Source organism: Mirounga leonina, unplaced genomic scaffold (assembly GCF_011800145.1).
Source record: "Mirounga leonina isolate KUSES-001 unplaced genomic scaffold, KU_Mleo_1.0 Mir_176, whole genome shotgun sequence".
NCBI classification, from domain to species: domain Eukaryota; kingdom Metazoa; phylum Chordata; class Mammalia; order Carnivora; family Phocidae; genus Mirounga; species Mirounga leonina.
The window spans coordinates 28,803,570-28,824,095 of record NW_023270454.1 but is presented as its reverse complement, the minus strand read 5'-3'; the positions used below and the strand labels follow the sequence as shown (position 1 = coordinate 28,824,095).

At 34.1% G+C, this 20,526-nt stretch overlaps 1 protein-coding gene across 3 annotated transcripts in view; it reads left to right on the top strand.

Annotated features, from left to right (window-relative positions):
• Positions 1–20,526, top strand: part of GRIA2 (glutamate ionotropic receptor AMPA type subunit 2) — a 139,610-nt gene that overhangs the window by 94,122 nt on the left and 24,962 nt on the right. For all 3 annotated transcript variants that reach the window (XM_035023200.1, XM_035023199.1, XM_035023201.1), the window contains exons 7-12: positions 4,698–4,865; positions 5,339–5,443; positions 6,120–6,230; positions 7,704–7,910; positions 8,409–8,779; positions 13,513–13,711. In XM_035023200.1, the coding sequence (XP_034879091.1) occupies positions 4,698–4,865; positions 5,339–5,443; positions 6,120–6,230; positions 7,704–7,910; positions 8,409–8,779; positions 13,513–13,711 (1,161 nt within the window). The remainder of the gene's footprint in view (positions 1–4,697; positions 4,866–5,338; positions 5,444–6,119; positions 6,231–7,703; positions 7,911–8,408; positions 8,780–13,512; positions 13,712–20,526) is intronic.

Genomic DNA, 20,526 nt, shown 5'->3' with positions numbered 1-20,526 from the left:
ACTTTAACTTACCCAAGGCAGCTGAGCAGTAAATGATAAAATCAGGGCTTGGGCCCTGTCTTCTGATGATACATTCAATGCTTTCTAAACTATATACAATTCAATTTCAAGTGTCAAGGAAAATTTGGAAAGTGGCCTTTCATAGTAAGTTTTTAGCACTTTCATAAACCGTAAAGTCTAGTACTTTTTTTTTGAATATTTTTTAGCACAGTGCAGATGATATATGTTTAGAAATAGGTGCTATCATAATAATGACCCATAAAATGTAGCGTATTTATCCTTTTTGTATGTTGCTTAAATTCTAAGTGTACATAGAACTTCTTTTCATTCCCTCTTTTTGTTGGCTGGAGGAATATTGTTTTCTGGTTCCAGTGATTACAGTAATGTATTACTGAATAATGTCTGATGACTATTGGGCAGACCAAACATGTTTAAAATGCATATTTCATTTTGTATTTGAAAAATAAGTCTCAATAAATACACATTTAAGATGGAATAAAAAGTGCATTTAGGAAATGGAATAAAAAGTGCATTTGGAAAATGGACCATAAAAACATTTTCCCAGATTTTTTCTTAAAGTGTGGATATGATGCGATCGTGATACAGCACTGCAAAACATAATGGCCCCCCACTGAATTATAAATTTCCCTCAGCTGAGGGATTTCACAGAACATAAATATCAGGGCAGAGATGATGCATTTGTTTTCAAAGAAGGAGATAGTTACATAGTTACATCACCATCATGTTCCCTTCAAATTAATTTACATCTAGTTTAGTGAATGGTAGAATAAAACTGAAATACCTAACTCTCCAATCAAAAATATGAATATATTTGTTTAGAAAAATAAATGAGCCACATATGTAGAACATAAACAAAGAGGAACTCTGGATACAGTGTCTGTTTATTTTCTCTCAGTCCAGAATTGTGTTTCTATGATTGTGACTTTTAATTTAAAACAATAATAGGCTGGAGACTTGATTAAATTTGAACATTTGAAAAAGGTTGAAAGGATTTTTCTTCTTAGTGGGCTCATGCTCCGAATCATAATTGTAACATGCTGCATGGGCCTCAATGCTTTTAGTTCATTCAACCTAATCTTATTTTTTAATGTAGTTTGCCAACATTTATAGACCTCTAAAACATTTAGCAGATGGCTTTATAGATTTCTCATAGTAATATGAGCAGGCTGACTCAATGAAGATTTTGGCTTTGAACTGTTATCGTAGCTTTTTAATGTGCTTTGCAATATTTTTTTTAATATCTAATTTATTTAATTTAGGCTCTGTTTCCTATTCAGTGATCTAGACTTTATTTTAAAAATTACATTGGCAATGAACTAATTACTGTATAAGAAAGCAAATTAATCAACTTTTGTTTTTATCTAGGAGAACAGAAACAAACATCTATATAAAGCAGATAAATCCTGATGTCTTATCTTATTTCTCCATATTTTTTCTTAAGTAAATAGGATTTAAAACAATGCCTTTGATATAATATAGTTTTTCTTAAAAAACAGTACATGCATATTCTAGAATACTTGGAAGATAAATATAATCATGTATGCTTCCTCCCTATTATTATAACCATTTTGTTTATTTTTCTTTCCCTTATTTGTTGAAGGGATATTACTATATTTTTTACCACTCTCATTAATCAATGAAGAAGGTATTTTTAAATTTAGTTGTAATAATGTTTTTCACTAATTTTATAATTGACATTATTCATATTGTTATATAACCTTTATTAGTATTACTTTCTAATGGCTGCATTATACTTTCTTAAGGCAGAAAGTATAGGTTTTAAACATTCCTTTACTGACAGAAATGTGGGTTGTTTCTAAATATGGATGGATCTGTCACATACTATATTTTGCTAATTTCTCGCATATAGTATGGAGAAAAAGGTTACAGATTTTTTGGAAAAAAATGGTGATGGTTTTATTTAGATCTGTCTAGCTGAGATACTTGTGAGAAACTCAAGTGCATCCATCCGGGAGATAATCTAAATATGTAGAGGACTCATATATAGGCCTGCAATGACATTGCATAAGTGGTTTCACAAGAGAAGAAATAAGGAAGAAAACCTCTAGGTTTACAGCACTCGGTCACAGTGCTCACGTCCTCAAAATCATGTTCTCTTTTTCTTCTTGCCAATTCCCCCATCAAATGTGACTCATTCATATGGTCAAATGAAAGCGATTCAACTAAACTAATATGTGCAAAGATTAAATGACTGATAACCTCACACTGCCATTTTAGTATTAGAAAAATGGAGGCTTAAGAAATTTCTGGATATGTGGAGGGGATGATTCAAACTACATAAACTATTTTTCATTTGCCTTATTGTAATATCTCATATTAAAAGGATAAATCAGACATCTATCTACCATCAGACCAATTTATAACACTATGATAGGCATATTGCAACTATTTGTTTATAACCTTTTCACTAGACTGGAAGAAAACATGAATCCTGTAAAGACGGGGTCCATATCAAGATCTCTGACTTCCCTGCCTGCATTCTTTCCTTCCTTCCTCAGTGTTTTCAGTGTGTCCGGCCCTGCCCAGGGCTCTGAGAATTCAGTGGTGACAGATGAGTTTTCTACTTTCCTAGAGTAAATATTCCAGTGGGGAAGAGAGCTGAAATAGAGAAATAATGAATGCATGAACAAGATATTCAGATACTGGTAGAGACTATGAAGGAAATAAATAAGGTCATGTGAAGAGGAGTGATTAGGTCTGTGCTGGGCAGGAAGGGCATCATTGAGGAAGTAATGTTTGAGCACATACGTGTAATTTAAGCCATGACCTGAGTGAGACCACTTAGAGAGAGAGCAAGGAGAGTTGATATGGAATGGCAAGTTTAGAAAATTACTCTTAAATTTTCTAATGAAGGAAACAGAAAAAGAAAGGTGGGTATTAGAAGGAGATATAAACCTAAGAAGCAGTTATTGTATCTATCTATCTATCTATCTATCTATCTATCTATCTATCTATCTATCTATCTATCTATCATCTATCATCTATCTATCATCTATCATCTATCTATCATGTATCATCATCATCTATCATCTATCATCATGATCTATCTATCATCTATCATCTATCTATTTATCTATCATCTATCATCTATCTATGTATCATCTATCTATTATCTATCATCATCTATCTCTTATTGTGGTAGGAGATATCAGAGCATTTGAAGTGCTAATAGAGATGATCCAGTAGAGAGAGAAAAAAGGCTGATGCAGGATATTGAGGTTGTAATTGTAAGATGAAATGTCCTTAGAAAGATCCAAGGGACTGTATCAGGGCACTGTTGGAGTGGCTGTCCTCATGTAGGAGCTTGGCCACCTCATGTGTCATCAACTCAGGAGGGAAACAGAGAAAATATGATCTTGGCAGTTTTATGTTTGAAAAATAAAGGGTTTCTCTCTGAGGGCTTCTATTTTTTCAGTGATGTGTAGGCAAGATAATCAGCAGGAATCCAGAGAAAGAGAAGTGTGCAGAGTTGTGGGTTTTAAGAGAAGAAAAGAGAAGGTATAAAAATAATCATTTTTGAGAGTGGAAGAAATAAGTTGCTATAGAAAGGAGGAGGAGGACTTGCAAATACTAAGTGCCCGTTTTGTATTTGTGGTCAAGAATTTTAGGGTGTGCCAAAATCAGTATGATATTGTATTTTTACCCAGCTTCACTGTACTTTTGTTACTCACAGAAATTTCCTCAGTATTCAGTAAAGCTTTTATGTAAAACTGTGATTTATCATTAACAATAGCAGCATGATACATTTGATAGATGGCAGTGTATATACATGCATGTAATAATACCTATCCAGCCACTGACAATGCTTAGTGCCCGTAAATAATGCTCTTTTTTTTCTGCTTGGCCCCCAGCTCCTGTCACAATCCTGCTGTCCCACTGGGATCTGAATACCATAAGTTTGGAACCAATGTTATTTTTATCATAGACTGTTGGAAGCATGAAGGGGGCATAGAAATTATGAAATTTGATGGTTCTTCTTCTTGATTACCATAACTACCTAGGGGATCTTAAAAACAAATATTTCAAGACTATAGAATTAGAAACTTAAACTAATCAATATTCTTTCCCTATTGCCAAATGAATCCAGCATTAGTGGAGGCATATGTGTTTGTAAATTTGATAATTTCCTATATCCCTAAATCAGGCCATGAAGTGATGCTTTAATAAGAAATTGGTGGGCGCCTGGGTGGCTCAGTTGGTTAAGTGACTGCCTTCGGCTCAGGTCATGATCCTGGAGTCCCTGGATCGAGTCCCGCATCGGGCTCCCTACTCGGCAGGGAGTCTGCTTCTCCCTCTGACCCTCCCCCCTCTCATGCTCTCTCTCTCATTCTCTCTCTCAAATAAATAAATAAAATCTTAAAAAAAAAAAAGAAATTGGTTTAAAAAGAAAAGACCCGATTATTATAAAATGTCTTACCCCAAATAACTGAGATGCTCACATAATAGGAAATGCTTACAGTCAAGAGCACACTGCACAGTCCCAATATTCCACGCTACCCCCTCAGATTCTTAGACTTCTACATGCAGAAATTGTGTCTAAATTCTTGGACTGTGATGTGGTGTTGTACGGTGGCCAGCTGCAACCCAGATGGCCAGTGTGTGGTGAGCCTCTGAATTTTTTCCCATTTTTATGAAATGTGTATGATGTTTTTCAGTATACTTCTGCTCTGACGTATGACGCTGTTCAAGTGATGACTGAAGCTTTCCGCAACCTACGGAAGCAGAGAATTGAAATCTCTCGAAGAGGCAATGCAGGAGATTGTCTGGCAAACCCAGCAGTCCCCTGGGGACAAGGTGTAGAAATAGAAAGGGCCCTCAAACAGGTTAGTCACTCAAAATGATTGTGAATGTGACTTAACAATGGACACTATTTTTTTCCACTATGTTAGTCTCCTTGCTGTGTTTAATGTAAAGTGAATATTATTTCCTAACTGCACAAAGGTAGGTTGAAGGGTGAAAAGAAATCTTAAAAATGTAGTTTCCTTGGGCGCCTGGGTGGCTCAGTCGTTAAGCGGCTGCCTTCGGCTCAGGTCATGATCCCAGGGTCCTGGGATCGAGCCCCTCATCAGGCTCCCTGCATCCGGCTCCCTGCTCTACGGGAAGCCTGCTTCTCCCTCTCCCCCTCCCCCGCTTGTGTTTCCTCTCTAGCCGTGCCTCTCTCTATCAAATAAATAAATAAAAAATCTTTTAAAAAATGTAGTTTCCTTAACTTGAGCCAGGTGAGAGTAATCCGTACAGTTTGTATCTTTGGTTGCAGTAAATTGATAACTGTGCGGCTTTCCCATTTCCTCATTAGGTTCAGGTTGAAGGTCTCTCAGGAAATATAAAGTTTGACCAGAATGGAAAAAGAATAAACTATACAATTAACATCATGGAACTCAAAACGAATGGGCCCCGGAAGGTAAATCATTAGTAATCTAAAGGCAGTTTTCTCTCTGCGAGGAGATGAGTTTGCTAACCCATCACCTCTTCTTCCAGAGTCCTGGAAATGTATATTCACATAGGTAGAGTTTATCTACTTCCAGAAACAGATGTATTTTTAAATACTTTTTCTAAACCTAATCTATTCATTTCTGGTAAGTAATACTGAAATGTAATCTTCAAATGACTGTGAATAGAACTGTTTTTGTTTTTCTTTGTTTTTTGATTGAGGTATAAGAACTTTAATGAGAAGAAAAAGAAACTATCACGGACAGTTTATGGTTCAGAAGACAAAGCATAGCTGGTGCACATATACATTGTTTTAATTCAGTACCTTGCTTTTAACTGTTATGGATAAAATTCCATTGCTTGGATTTATTTCTATTTTTATATGATCACTCCCAAACAAATTACCCTGGAAAAATATGAAGAGTGAACATGAAGAGATAAGCCATTTTTAAGAATTGCTTTTGTTTCATTGTTTTTATAATCTCTATTTCTATTAGAGTCGCAAAAACAAAAGACATATCTTTGTTTAGAAGAAACCTAGTTAATGTAGATAAAATTTTTGATTCATACATGAGTTTGAAATAATTCAATGCTTGGCTAATAGAAAGATCATTTATCCATGTGCCTATTTCTGTAACCTTTTTCAGATTGGATACTGGAGTGAAGTGGACAAAATGGTTGTTACCCTTACTGAGCTCCCTGCTGGAAACGATACCTCTGGGCTCGAGAATAAGACTGTTGTTGTCACTACAATTTTGGTAATTAGCTACAAATGTCTGTGCTTTCCTGCAGTTTTTCTTATGAAAAATATCTGTCAACTAGAATTGCTGTTTGTATTTTTGGATAATAAGTAATGTAGTGTTGCTTTGGCACTGTTTTAATCATGTATAGCATATTTACTCTGTCAAAAGGACCACACAAGCATGAGCTAAAGCATTCAAAATATTTCCTATCCTCTTCAATACTGAGATTTAGCTTGACAGAAAATTCATATGCTGGTGTGTCCACAAATGTGAACAACTGGGGAAGGTCTGGAAGAGCATTCCTTGTATTTACTCATGTGCTTTACCTTTCACTTCCCATATGATTCTGGGTACCATCTGTCTTTGCATTTATTAATAATGTTGGCAACGTCTCTTTATAAGATGAACTCCTTAAAGATAAGGAAAATTTCACTTCTTTTTAGCCCCCAATCTCAACACAGTCATTGGCACATAGCCAGCGCTGAATGAATGAGACAAAATTGAACTGAATCTTGATCATCTAGGCTCTGGAGAAATGGAAGGTAGATGTAGATCATCGTGACAAGCTGTTGGTGAAATGAGATGGAGAAAATAGGGTTCACTAATAGTGATTTTGCAACAAAAAAATTGTATTTTATTTTACTAAGCACTGATAGAGTAAAATTGTGGGATTCATTATTCTAATGATATTGAGAAGAAAAAAATAGATAGGTTAATAAGGGATTTGGGTAAAAACATTGGTCGGCTTTTGGAAATATCTTAATAAGTGTAAGCTCCGACACGTGAGGGCTTTTGCCTTAATCATGCCATTGAGAGGGATTGTCTCACCAAACTCTCAAATATACTTGAGGACACTTTCCAGGAGAGAATTTTGGGCTATGTTGAAACAGGTGGAAGCTGCTCTCCCTCCTTGTAATATTATTCTGGGATATTATATCTCACAGATGAAGTGAGACATGAAATCTGAGAGGGTAGCATCAACACATCACCATGGCAATGACTCTTTAGTCTGTCCATTACTGACTATGAACCTGATTTCCACATGAACCTTATCCTTGAAGGAGCAATACACAGGGTTTTGGGTGAATGCTGATTCTTGAGTTTGGCATAACCTTAACCTAGAAGAGGAGTGTGGTGGGTCCGGAGTTGAATAAAACAGATGTTGAGCAGCATTATTTCTACCTAAGCTCTGGGAGTTAACAAACACGACAAGGGGACATGCCAACAGTTTGTGCTTTTGAGTTTCTTATTTGCTTTGGTATGGCTAGATACAAGCTATATTAATGAAATATAATGCTAGACATCTGAAGACCTTTTTTTTTTTTCAAAAGTATTATGCCTAATTTTTTTTTCCTGTTGATATTTTCCACCATTCATATTCTACAATTTCTCTGGCTAACAGGTAATAATTAAACCAGAAGACTTCATTCAGTGAGAGTAGTTAACAGCTATTTTTTAAATCAATGAAAGCACTGTCTTTCCATATAGGAATCTCCGTATGTTATGATGAAGAAAAATCACGAAATGCTTGAAGGCAATGAGCGTTATGAGGGCTACTGTGTTGACTTGGCTGCAGAAATCGCCAAACATTGTGGGTTCAAGTACAAGTTGACAATTGTTGGGGATGGCAAGTATGGGGCCAGGGATGCTGACACGAAAATTTGGAATGGGATGGTTGGAGAACTTGTATATGGGGTAAGTATAGCTCTTCTCCCAAATAAAGTCATTCAGCTTGAACTCTTGTTGACAGAATGCCCCCTTCCCTGCCAAGTACCTCTATCTGAGGTTGTTGGTTTCCCACATTACTGAAGAACACTATCTTATTTCCTTGTGAACATCTGAAAATTGAGGATAAAGTCAGAAGCAAACATGCACACTAAATGAGACAGACATTCTATCTGTCTTGAAGCATACGAACCATATGCATTGTTCAAAGGCGCCAAAGGCATAGATTCAGTGTAGAGAGGTAATTATCATAATCAAGTCAGATGGGTATACTGTGTATTTATAAAAAGGAGGGACATTTGGGGAACAAATTGTTTTTTTGTTTATTCTCTACTGGAACCCCGCAAGGGAAATAATTACTGACATTTCCCTGATTTCCTTTTCTTCCCTTTTGATCCAGTAATGTAACCATGATTCCTTTCTGACCATGACTCCAGGTACTATTACTTTCATTTGTTTCCCTTACAGAAAGCTGACATTGCAATTGCTCCATTAACTATTACCCTTGTGAGAGAAGAGGTGATTGACTTCTCAAAGCCCTTTATGAGCCTCGGGATATCTATCATGATCAAGAAGCCTCAGAAGTCCAAACCAGGAGTGTTTTCATTTCTTGATCCTTTAGCCTATGAGATCTGGATGTGCATTGTTTTTGCCTACATTGGGGTCAGTGTAGTTTTATTCCTGGTCAGCAGATTTAGCCCCTACGAGTGGCACACTGAGGAGTTTGAAGATGGAAGAGAAACACAAAGTAGTGAATCAACTAATGAATTTGGGATTTTTAATAGTCTCTGGTTTTCCTTGGGTGCCTTTATGCAGCAAGGATGCGATATTTCGCCAAGGTTGGTTACTCACCTGCTTCAACTTTGTGCATTTTAGGTCTCAAGTGGATATTCGTGGTGTTTATGAATTCACTATAAAGAAGTAAACAGCTGCCGACTACCTGTCTAAGCAGTCTAAGACTCTTCAGGACAGACTCTTACCATCGGCATAAGTCTGTGAAATACTTGAGCAATGTTCTTTGAATGTTGGTCATGTATTTCCTGGTGAAATTATACACACCATGGAGAGGCTATAAAATGCATAAGGTTCCTATCATTCCATGCCTTCTTGGAGGGGTACCGTGTTTTTGCTGCATATTCTCATTTTACAGTCATCTGTGTGTTGATCCACAGACCTGTATATGGGAAAGTGGGCAACATTACTTATTAACTACAAAAGCAACAACTTGTTTACAAAACTTCATTGGCACACATCCCATCTCTTTTATTTTCCCATTATTAGCTCATGCAGATGGTATAAGAGAGATATTATAAAATTCTTTTAAAGGTTAAGTTCCTGAATTAAAGGGAATGTACGATAAGATATTTTCCAAGTATTTAGAAATACATGAGTAATAATGATGACTGACTCACTGCAGCTTGTGCTATATTCAGTAGTAATACACACACATAATGGAATACATTTCTGCACCTCTAGTCTCATTATGATATATTAGGTACTGCACTAGAATGCCTAAATATAATGAATATCTCACAAAATACATTTTGCCTTTGTTCATGTTACACACATGAATAGAAAGGTTAGCCATATCTGGCTCTTTGGAAGAATAAACCATGCTTTTTCTAGTGTGACTCTTTCACATTTGAAGCCTAAATTATGGTCTACTGGCACATTTTAGTCTAGGTTTGATTACTTTCCTTTGATCTATGGGATATCTTAATAACTAGTAAAGGGGATGATTTTTCTAACACTATTTCATTATATTGTGTTTCTGAGCACTTTGGAGATAACTGATTAATTTCAAGAAACTATATGAGAAAATCAAAAGTTTGTATCTTTTGGAGTCTTTTTTTGATTACTCCACCCAGGGAGATAAATTAAATATATCATGTATGCAGAAATTATTAATGACTTACTTACTTCTCTGTTAGTAGGACACATTGTTATGAATTATTTGGACCTAAACAGTCTTAATTCCCTAAAATTCCCTGTGACTTCTTTATGGAGCTGCACTGAATTAGAAATATGCCAATGGTATTTGCATGGCATATATGTATAGTAATTTTAATATATAGCATAGAAAAATATAGAAATATAGAATAATGCTACATATAATAATATACATAAATATGATGACTTCCCACAAAATATATGATTCATAGTTTTATCTCTATATTTAGTTTATCCGATTTAAGTTAAAGACATAAAGAGAAGTTTCTAATAATGAGGGAGAAAATACTAAACAAATGGGGATCTCAGAGAATATTCTGGTCCATAAATAACAATAAAATTATTCATCTTTGGTAAGAAGGCTACTGAAGTATAATGCTACTTTAATCCTGAGATAAAACGCAATTATCCTAGGGTAACATAAACTGTGTTCTGCCTTTTGATTAAGTAAAGAGGAGCATATGAGGTTCATTATAAAGTAGGATATATTGATCTGGGTTCCTGTAGATGGATCCTTAGATTTGTTTGCCTTACTCTTCATGCATCATGGCTCTGAAGTTAGTGGTTTTGGTGTCCAGTGCTTGTCAAGGAACAGAAAACATATTTATAGGGGCTGGAGCACAGAGCACATTTAACAGTATCTGTGTTACTCCAGGGTCCACCAAGACAAGCAGACAACTTCTAATTTTCAACAAGCCCGTTTAATAAAATATGGCCTTTTTTTCTGTGCTCTCGATTTCATTCATGAGTCATGACTTACTACAATTGCACATATAATCATTTTTATTTCCTGGTAAGATAGATTTTTTTTAAAATTTTATTTTATTATGTTATGTTGGCCACCATACAATAGATTTAAGATAGTATATTTTTCCTTGTTATCAACTGATTTAGTTTTTGCTACAGAATATATATGAGCAAAATTTGCTTTGCTAAAAAAATTTAAGTGTACATATCTTTCATTCTATATGTGCACCTAAATATTGAACATAATGAATAATATTGGCAAATTTAATGATTTTTTAAAACAAACCAAACTATCTTTTTTTACAATGCAATGATGGTTACTCCAGTTTAGAAAAGAATAGAGGGGCGCCTGGGTGGCTCAGTTGGTTAAGCGACTGCCTTCGGCTCAGGTCATGATCCTGGAGTCCTGGGATCGAGTCCTGCATCGGGCTCCCTGCTCGGCAGGGAGTCTGCTTCTCCCTCTGGCCCTCCCCCCTCTCATGTGCTCTCTCTCATTCTCTCTCTCTCAAATAAATAAATAAAATCTTAAAAAAAAAAGAAAAGAATAGAGAAGCATAGTATCTAATAATAATGATGCTGATGATGATGCAAAAATGCACAGATCACTTTGAGATACTCTTTAAATTTTTTGAAAGATATTTATCACCTATTTTCAAGTAAAACATGGTATGGAACTATATTATTAATATTAATAGAACATTTAAATTTTAATCAGGATTGATTTATTGAACTGAATTGGTCATTTTCCTGAAATTAAGTTTAGAATATGTTACCTATAGTTTTCTGAAGCCTGGAACCACAGAAATTGTGAGAGCAAAATGCTGTCCTGCTTGCCTCTCTTTTTTCCCAATATCTCAAAAGGATTCCAATAAATAAAAATGCCATTCTTAAAACAATTATTTAATATAGACTTAAAAGAAATGGTAAAATAAAAAAAATAAATGGTAGCATATCTGTGTTTATTTGATCCTTTAGTGCAGATTCAGAGAGATGAAGGTTTGTTTTTAAGTAGAGAAACCATTTTTGTCTGTCTCCCTAAGACATAAATTGAATTTGCCCCTGCATAAAGTTTCTCAGGAACTCTTTCAGAAACATTAATTGATCCTTTGAAAACACTTACAAATGGATGATAAGTTGCTCAAGAATTTTCTGTTTTGAATGATGTATAAGTTCAATAATTTTTTTGAGGTATCTTGTGAAACTTTAAGTAAATTGGCATATTTAAGCTCATTAAATCTGTCTTAAGCACTGGAATAGAGCATAACTTATGTCTAACTTGTGTTTATTTTACAAATGGAACAGAATTAGTTATAAAAACAATTCTGAAATACATTGCCAATTACCATGCAGTTTATAGTGTCAAAGCAATTATTAAGAAATCAGTTTTGTTTTAAGGAATTTGAGCTGCCCTCTTAAATATGAGGTACATGCCCTTTAATTATAACTTCTATTGTTATGGAATAGTGAACATTTTGAGAGTGGCTGTGTCTACACAAGAGGTTTCTTAAATTTAAAATGTATTTAATACCCTTCGCATGAGAGAGAAGTTAACTTTTTTCCATCCTGTCATATTTATTTAATTCTTTGCAATCTCTCAGAGACTGTGATAAAGGCTCTTAGTTATATATTTTTTTCATTGCTTGCTCACTCTTGCTCTTTCTCTTTTAGCAATAGATGTTTGTAAAAATCTTTACTTTTAAATAAGCTTCCCCACTTATTTTTGACTGCTAGAATAATTTATTCTACAAAGGTGTGTTTCTTACTGTTAAATGTCAGGAGGTCTGTTTTAAGCCATAAATTACCAAACATTTGTAATTTAATATTTTAGAAATGTTACCTCTTCACTGTAGCAAGTTTAATTGTTAGACATAGCAATTATGAACCCAAAATGTTATTTTATTGGATTGTTAATATTATTTAAATCCCTTTATACATAGAATCTCGCCAGATCTTTCAAAATAATATGCTATGTATCTATTTCCATATCTACGTATCTATATTTGTCTCTCTAGTAAAGTAAAGTAAATTATTAGGGATCTATTAAGCTTTTAAAAGTATTTTGCATATGAATTTATGGTCAAAGAAATATTATTATTTTATTATATTGCAAATTAGGAATCTGTATCTTGGCAAACGTTTAAATGTCTAATTTTGTTTTCCCTGAGTTGTCTTTTTTCTTAAGCAGGAAGCACAGAGGAACAGGGTGAAACAGTCCATGCCAGGAAGCCTCAGATTTTTATTCATTAAGAATTATATTTTGTGTCATCCCTTTGTTTGTTGTATCATTTTTCCCCCATTTTCTATCCTGCTCTGCACCTAAAACCTATGTTTTTTGCACACACAAAAACCCAGTGAAATTTTGGACCTTTTTGAGAGTTTTGGAACTTCATTGGCTGAATTAAAGAGAGGGTTTCTTCAGTTTAGAACTTCATTTATGGTGCACATTCTTTTATTTTTAATATTTGATTTTGTTTGTCAACATTATTGTGAGTTTTACAAGTGATGTTGAATTCTCTTGTTCATGTTTACTCATGTCATGAGTGGATAGTAGGATGGGATTGGCTGGATTATTTGCACATTTCTTGAAATTGCTTCATTATGAGATTTCATACCATAGATGATTTAAGCATTATAATTATGAAAGAATGAGGAATCTGAAGTTTGGTCTCTGGGTAGCTCATTAAATCTAGCTAATCTGTACTCCTTACCCAGAATGCTTAATAATTTCCAGTTTTATTAACTAGCAGATATATTAAAAAGTATAAAGTTAAATATTCACATATAAGTCAATATTTGCATAATATTGCTAACTTGTTTTTTTTTTTAATTAGGTCATTCATTTCACTTTACAAATCCATTTCATACTTGTTATTAGATCCCTCTCTGGGCGCATTGTTGGAGGTGTGTGGTGGTTCTTTACCCTGATCATAATCTCCTCCTACACGGCTAACTTAGCTGCCTTCCTGACTGTAGAGAGGATGGTGTCTCCCATCGAAAGTGCTGAGGATCTTTCTAAGCAAACAGAAATTGCTTATGGAACATTAGACTCTGGATCCACTAAAGAATTTTTCAGGGTAAGAGATTCCTCTTTGTTCACTTCTGATTTTGATCTTAAAATTTAACCATTTTAAATTTTGTCCTCCCTCCCTCCCTCCCTCCTGTGCTCTACATAAAGTTACTATGTGATAATACCCCCCAGCTCTGTCTCTAACTCTATTTCTGTTCTTGACCTTGTCTCTATACCCCTCCCTTCTTCATCCCTATCCTTAATTCCATCTCTGTATATTTTGTCATGCCTAATTCCCTAGGAGAAAAACACAACATTACAATAGAATTATAGTTTTATAAAGATTGATTGTCCTTTTGGAACAAAATTGAAGCAAAGTATAGTTAAGTTTAGATTGTTATTATTTTTGAAACAAAAGTTTTTTTTTTTTTAATTTAAGTAAGCATGACTGTCATATATTTTACATAGTTTACTATTGAAAGCTTAAAAATAATTAAAAAAAAAGAAACTCACTTCCAAATCAGTTATGTTAATTCTGTGTCAGGAGACAGATTATATAAATGTGTGAAAATTCTGAATTTTTTTCAAACCCTCCAAGAAAAGGCTAACAAAGGTCTAAATAGGTAGCATAATTATAGTGTGTCTATTAAATATATTTTACTTTTCAAAAAAATTGTGACCATATGGTATTTGTTTATAGGACAAGCCCAATAACCTGATGTCGGTATAATTTTCTTTCATTATACTATTTTCTCTAAATAAGAACTCATTCTATTGAAATGTTTAATATAGCTGATAAACTTAGGTTTTAAGCCAATATATATAATATATGATGATCTCTGATAATCCCACTAAATCTTTGAATGTATCTGAATTTGCTTGAGTGAAATCTAGGCCAGATTAGGATTATCCAGAATTAGGATTAGGACCCGTTGAAATAGTAGAGTATAATTTGAAGACTGTTTCATCTACATTGCCTCTGGTATTTTTTTCTAACTAACTTCATTTGAGCTGAAATGTGACAGGAGAACAAGGGGGGTTGCAGACCACAGCTGATAATAGATAATAATCTGGATATGTGTAGGGAGGGCAGGACCTTGATGCTTTCTTTAAGCACTGCAGTTTAAGCGCAGAAGTGTGGTCAATCTATCAGCAGCTACTTTGACTTTAATGCATTTCTATGTATGAATGTTATAATACAGATTTGCTACTAATAACAATTTGCTTTCATTTATGAACATATATGTAATATGTATATAAACACTTTTTCTGTAGCACAGTGTTCTCGCTTGATCATAACAATGGATCTATTAAAATAAATTAGAATATTGCATGGTTCTTAATTAGAAGTGTATCTTGAAGCAGTTTTTATTATTTGTATCCCAGTAGGACTTGTATTTATTTTATTTATATATATTTATTCATATTCTTCCTCTTGAAGTGAATGAAATATGTGAATGAATAAGTACTTGCTATATCATGGCTTACTTAGTGCTACTTAATGTTGATTAAAATAATCTTAATTATTTCCGGATACTGCCTTACAGATTAGTATACGTATGTTGAGAGTTACTGTCCCTAGCTTGTTTGCACAATAGTAGTACCAAGTACTCTCAACAACTGTACATTCACATTTCCAGAGCTTTGCAGTATACCTTAACTCAATCAATCATAGAAACATATGTGTAATAATCAAGATGCCAAGATTTTGTGATCGGTATACTCAAGTTCCCTAGTAGACAAGATAAGAAGGCTAGATGACTCTGGGAAAAGAATGCTGTTACTCTTGTGTTTCAGTGCACTAACTCCATGAAGACCATGGTTCCAATATGCAGTATATTCGTGTATATCTATATACACTTGACAACATAATTTGTGGTGTGTCATTTGCCAATATAAGATTGTGGAGCTTACCCTTCCTAGAGTAATAGGGAAGTGATACTGAGTAATTAGGCAAACTGATAATTTTTATTAGCATAGCTTTCCCAAGCAGTTTCTTATGCATTATCTCTTTGCTTATTTATTTATTTAGTGTATAATTAACATACAGTGTTATATTAGTTTCAGGTGTACAATAAAATGATTCAACAAGTCTATACATTACTCAGCGCTCAGTACTCTTTGCTTATTTATTAAAGTATAAATAACATACAATGTTACATTAGTTTCAGGTTACAATAAAATGATTCAACAGTTCCATACCTTAATCAGTACATTAAGTGTACTCTTAATCCCCTTTATCTACTTTACCGATCTCTGCCCCACCCCCACAACCACCAGCTTGTTCTCTGTATTTAAGAGTCTGGGTTTTTTTGTTTGTTTGCTCGTTTGTTTTGTTTCTTAAATTCGAAATATGAGTGGATTCATATAGTATTTGTCTTTCTCTGTCTGACTTATTCCACTTAGCATTATTCCCTCTCAGTCCATCTATATGGTTGCAAATGGCATATACCATGGTGTGTATATACCATATCTTCTTTATCCCATTATCTTTTTGAATCTCACAATACTTATGCCTGATAATCAAGGCAATGATTTTTGTTTGCATACCATGCATTATTAAGCTAAAGCTCAGATAATTTTGTGAACTTGACCAAATTCAGGCAGCTAGGAAGTGTGCTGAGGCCTTTTACCCCTGTAGGGTTCTTTCGATACCCCATTTTTACTTGCAGATAAAAGTCTCTGGATTTATTTTGCTGTGCCCATGCTCAGTTTGAGTTACACCCATGTTTGCCTGTGTGGCATTAGAGAATTATAATGGTAGAAACTCATGCTTCCTTTCAGCATACCTTCAAAAGGAACTGTCGGTGAATCAACTTTGGTTAGGTTTCAGTGCATACAGCACTGTAGTCAGCTTCTCCATATCTAGAGAAAGAAGAGCATGGCCTCAAAAGTACTTAAGAGCCACACTATTTACTCTATTAATATTGATTCCCAGTAAAGGGAAGCTACTAACATCACCACATCAACAGCACACATCACCATCACCAGAGTGAACAGGAGCTTGTCATGCTAATTTTTCCATCGACATATATGACATGGTTGTAATTTGAGAAATTATGTATACAAAAGGTTTGTTTCTAAAAGTTGGATAAAATAAATAAAAAGGTGCTGCTTAATCATGAGTAATTTTGAATAATTTTGATAACCATATTAATGTTTGATAATTGGATGCCATGATGATAATAAGTGAGGACAACCTTATTTTTGCTTTTGACTCCCAAAAATATTTTCTGGATTGCTGTGGTTTTCCAGCTGTATTCATCATGCCTCATACCTTTTCACATAAAGTTTACTGCAATAGCATATGGAGATTGAATAAGAGCTTCCCCTTCCAAAAAAAGAATTTCTCTTTAGAATGTTATTTAAAATGTAATGGATAAGGCGAAGTTAACTCATAGACATCATAAAAGCAAAATATAATTGATTTTCACTAGCATTCTTTCCCTTAAGCCCTTGGGTATATTATAGTTTGTCTATTAGCTGTAGTCTGGTTGAATTTCTAAGCTTCTGGTGGAAAATGTTACATGGGAAATTCTCCTTGCTTCTATTCCTAAAATTGACATTCACCACACATCTTGGGTCATCCTCTCTCAACTGTCCTTTAGCTCTAGGCATGCTTGGGGCTTCTGTAGGTGGATTCAGGACAGACTGAAAGCTGGCAGACTCATGGCGCCCAGTCTGTCAGGAAAGGGAATATAGATGGAGTGGGCTGAAGATAGTCTGAAGACATGTTTTGTACTCTTTGTTCCCTGGCCATCTGTTGTGCTTACTTCCAACCTAAGAAAGCTAATTCCATGTGGAAGAAAAATATTTACCATTTTTACCATTTGCTAATATTTAAAGTTCTAAAGGTTATCTTATGTTTCCTAATATAGCTCAATTTGGCTTCATTGAAAACTTTTTCCTATTACACTGCTTATGACTAGGGATTTTATTATTTATATTACTAAAATTTTTCTACTGTCCAGGAGTTTATCAAGCCAGCTTTTTGTTTTTATCACAGCAAGAGCTTTGGATTTAGTTACTGGGGAAACTGATTTGAGAAGCCAGGTCATTGTCTAAATTTTAAAGATATGTAACTAGCTAAAGAATGAAAAATAACTTGTTGTCTTTTGTCTGAACATATAACAAATGTTTCCTAAAAGCATATCTTTGTTGGGATAAAAGCACATTATTTAAAATTATAAGATGAATATTTCATCCTTTATAAGGACCTATCTGTTTTGTCCTAAGATGATATGAGTATCCAATTTAAGTCTAAAGTATGTTCAGATTTCAGGTAAATAATTTAATAAACTGTGTTATAATAATATTGCTTTAGTAAAGTCAGTAAGTGTGCATTATTTTCAGAATTCCAATTTCAGCTGTAAATTTTCTAAATTAAAATCAGGTATAACCAGTAAAACAAATATGAATGAAATATTTACATTGTTCTGCTGGAGAGAGACAATAAATGGAGGACAATCTTGTAACCACCAAGATGTATGAAGAAAAAGACCCTGTATCTTTTTTTTTCCAGGGTTTTCTGCTATGAAACTCATGTACATCCTTGTATAGAGTGAATGATAAAGTCTGACTCATTTTGGAGCACTGATCATCTCTAACTATAGTCCCACTGTAGCATACCGATAATTAAGAAAGAATTAGGCTTTCTATTATAAACCACTATTTTTAGACTTTCACATTTTGGTAATTTCTTCTCTCAATAAAAGAGGACAGGTATTGAATTAGGTAAGTCTGAATAGAAAATGATTTCAGAGGACCTATATACATAAGGTTCCTATAGAAACCTAGGTTTGGGGGATAGGAAATGGACGTATAAATAGACCTGTCATTGACCAGTCGATCCCAGGAACACAATTATTACTTGCAGATAAGAAGTATTTCTTCATGCCTATGCTAAATCCCTCAGACGGCAATCTGTTTATTTCCTCTGGTTTTCTCTGGAAGGATGAGGGATGGGGTGTATTGTCTGAATAAGTGGTTTACTTTAATTATTCTGACTTTGGAAGAAAAAGATTCTAGGACATTGTCAAAATAAAAGTATTTTCCTTCTCATTTAATGAAGTTAATTATTGCATTCTCAGAAGAGATAATTAGTCTGATAATCCATGAAATTATACTGTTGTTACCTAGCATTGTAGACTTTTATAGAATTTATAAATAGTATAAGTGATAGATAAATAGTATTAATGCAGATGTTTCTTACCTGAGTAAAAGGACTAGGTTGAAATTTTCCTTTCATATATGTATATATAAATCTGCACATATAAAAATATATATGATTTATTACCATATGACATGATCATATATATGATTTACCATAAATAATCACAATTACTAGAGAATTACAGTAATTTATCTTTTTATTTTATTATTATTTTAAAATTATTTTTATTATTTATTTATTTGTTTATTTGTTTGTTTATTTATTTTGAGAGGGAGAGAGAGAATCTTAAGCAGGCTCCACACCCAGCGTGGAGTCTCACAACCCTGAGATCATGACGTGAGCCAAAATTAAGAGTCAGTTGCTTAACTCGCTGAGCCACCCAGGGACCCCTAAATTATCTTTTAAAAGGCTATAACCTTTTTTCAGCTTCTTCTGTGGCCTAAATACATCTACTTATATTTACATATAAAAACTTTGATAGAGGGGTGCCTGGGTGGCTCAGTCAGTTAAGCCTCTGTCTTCAGCTCAGGTCCTGCTCCCAGGTTTCCTGGGATCGAGCCCCACATCTGACTCCCTGCTCAGCGGAGAGTCGGCTTCTCCCTCTGCCCCTCCCCCTGCTCATGCTTGCTTTCTCTCTCTCTCTCTCTCTCCCTCTCAAGTAAATAAATAAAATCTTAAAAAAAACTTTGATTGAACTATGTTTACAAATAAAAATGTCTAAGCTATTATAACAGCTTTCCTATGGAAACACATTGTTATTTCATTAAAGTTACATTTTGTTTCATTTATTGCTTGTGTTTAGCAATAAAATAGCATAATTTCTTTTTTGATATTTTATAGAACAGATTTCACTAATCTGTGGTGGCTCTTTATACTTATTTCATTACATCTAACTAATGACTTCTCTTCCAGAGTTTCCAACATATCCCCTATTTCTATGTAGGTAGAAAAATGTATATATTTTTATATGTGTGTGTATACACACACACACACACATACACACATATATATATACTTCTAACTTTCTATATATGCATATATTTATGCTTCTAGCTTTGTATATATTAGTGCATATACATATGCATATCTTTCAGTATATGAAGACATCATAGACATCATAAAAGCAAAATATAATTGATTTTCACTAGGTAGAAAAATGTATATATTTTTATATGTGTGTGTATATATACACACACACATATATGTAGTGTATGTATATATGTAGCTACTAATATCAAACTAGATTCTTTATAGACCTTTCACTCATACTTAAATATGTTTTCTAAAACACTAAGTGCTAAATAAGAGGTGAATGTGAATAAATTAGCAATAGCACTCACTATATGGATATGTTGTAGGTCACTCATGGCATGGTTAGTCATGTTATTAGAGATTTTCCTTCTTAAATTTCTTGGGGGAGCCTGACTATTGCTTAACCATTTGCATAACTGACAGCTCTGCATGTTTAAGGCTTCTCTAGATGATCCATAACAAGTTGAAATAATTTCTTCTCTGGTTGTCAGGTTTTTTTTCTCTGATATTTAAATTTTTCTCACCATTGCACAAAACGTCTGGGAACAGTATTGAATTCTCAAAGACTTTAAGAATGCATTTAGTCTAAGCTGCTGAGAAAGCTTGTGTTCTTTCATTTCAGCTAAATGTAGCTGGTTGAACAGTGTAAGAAAGGTCAAAATGTCCAAAGTTTCCTT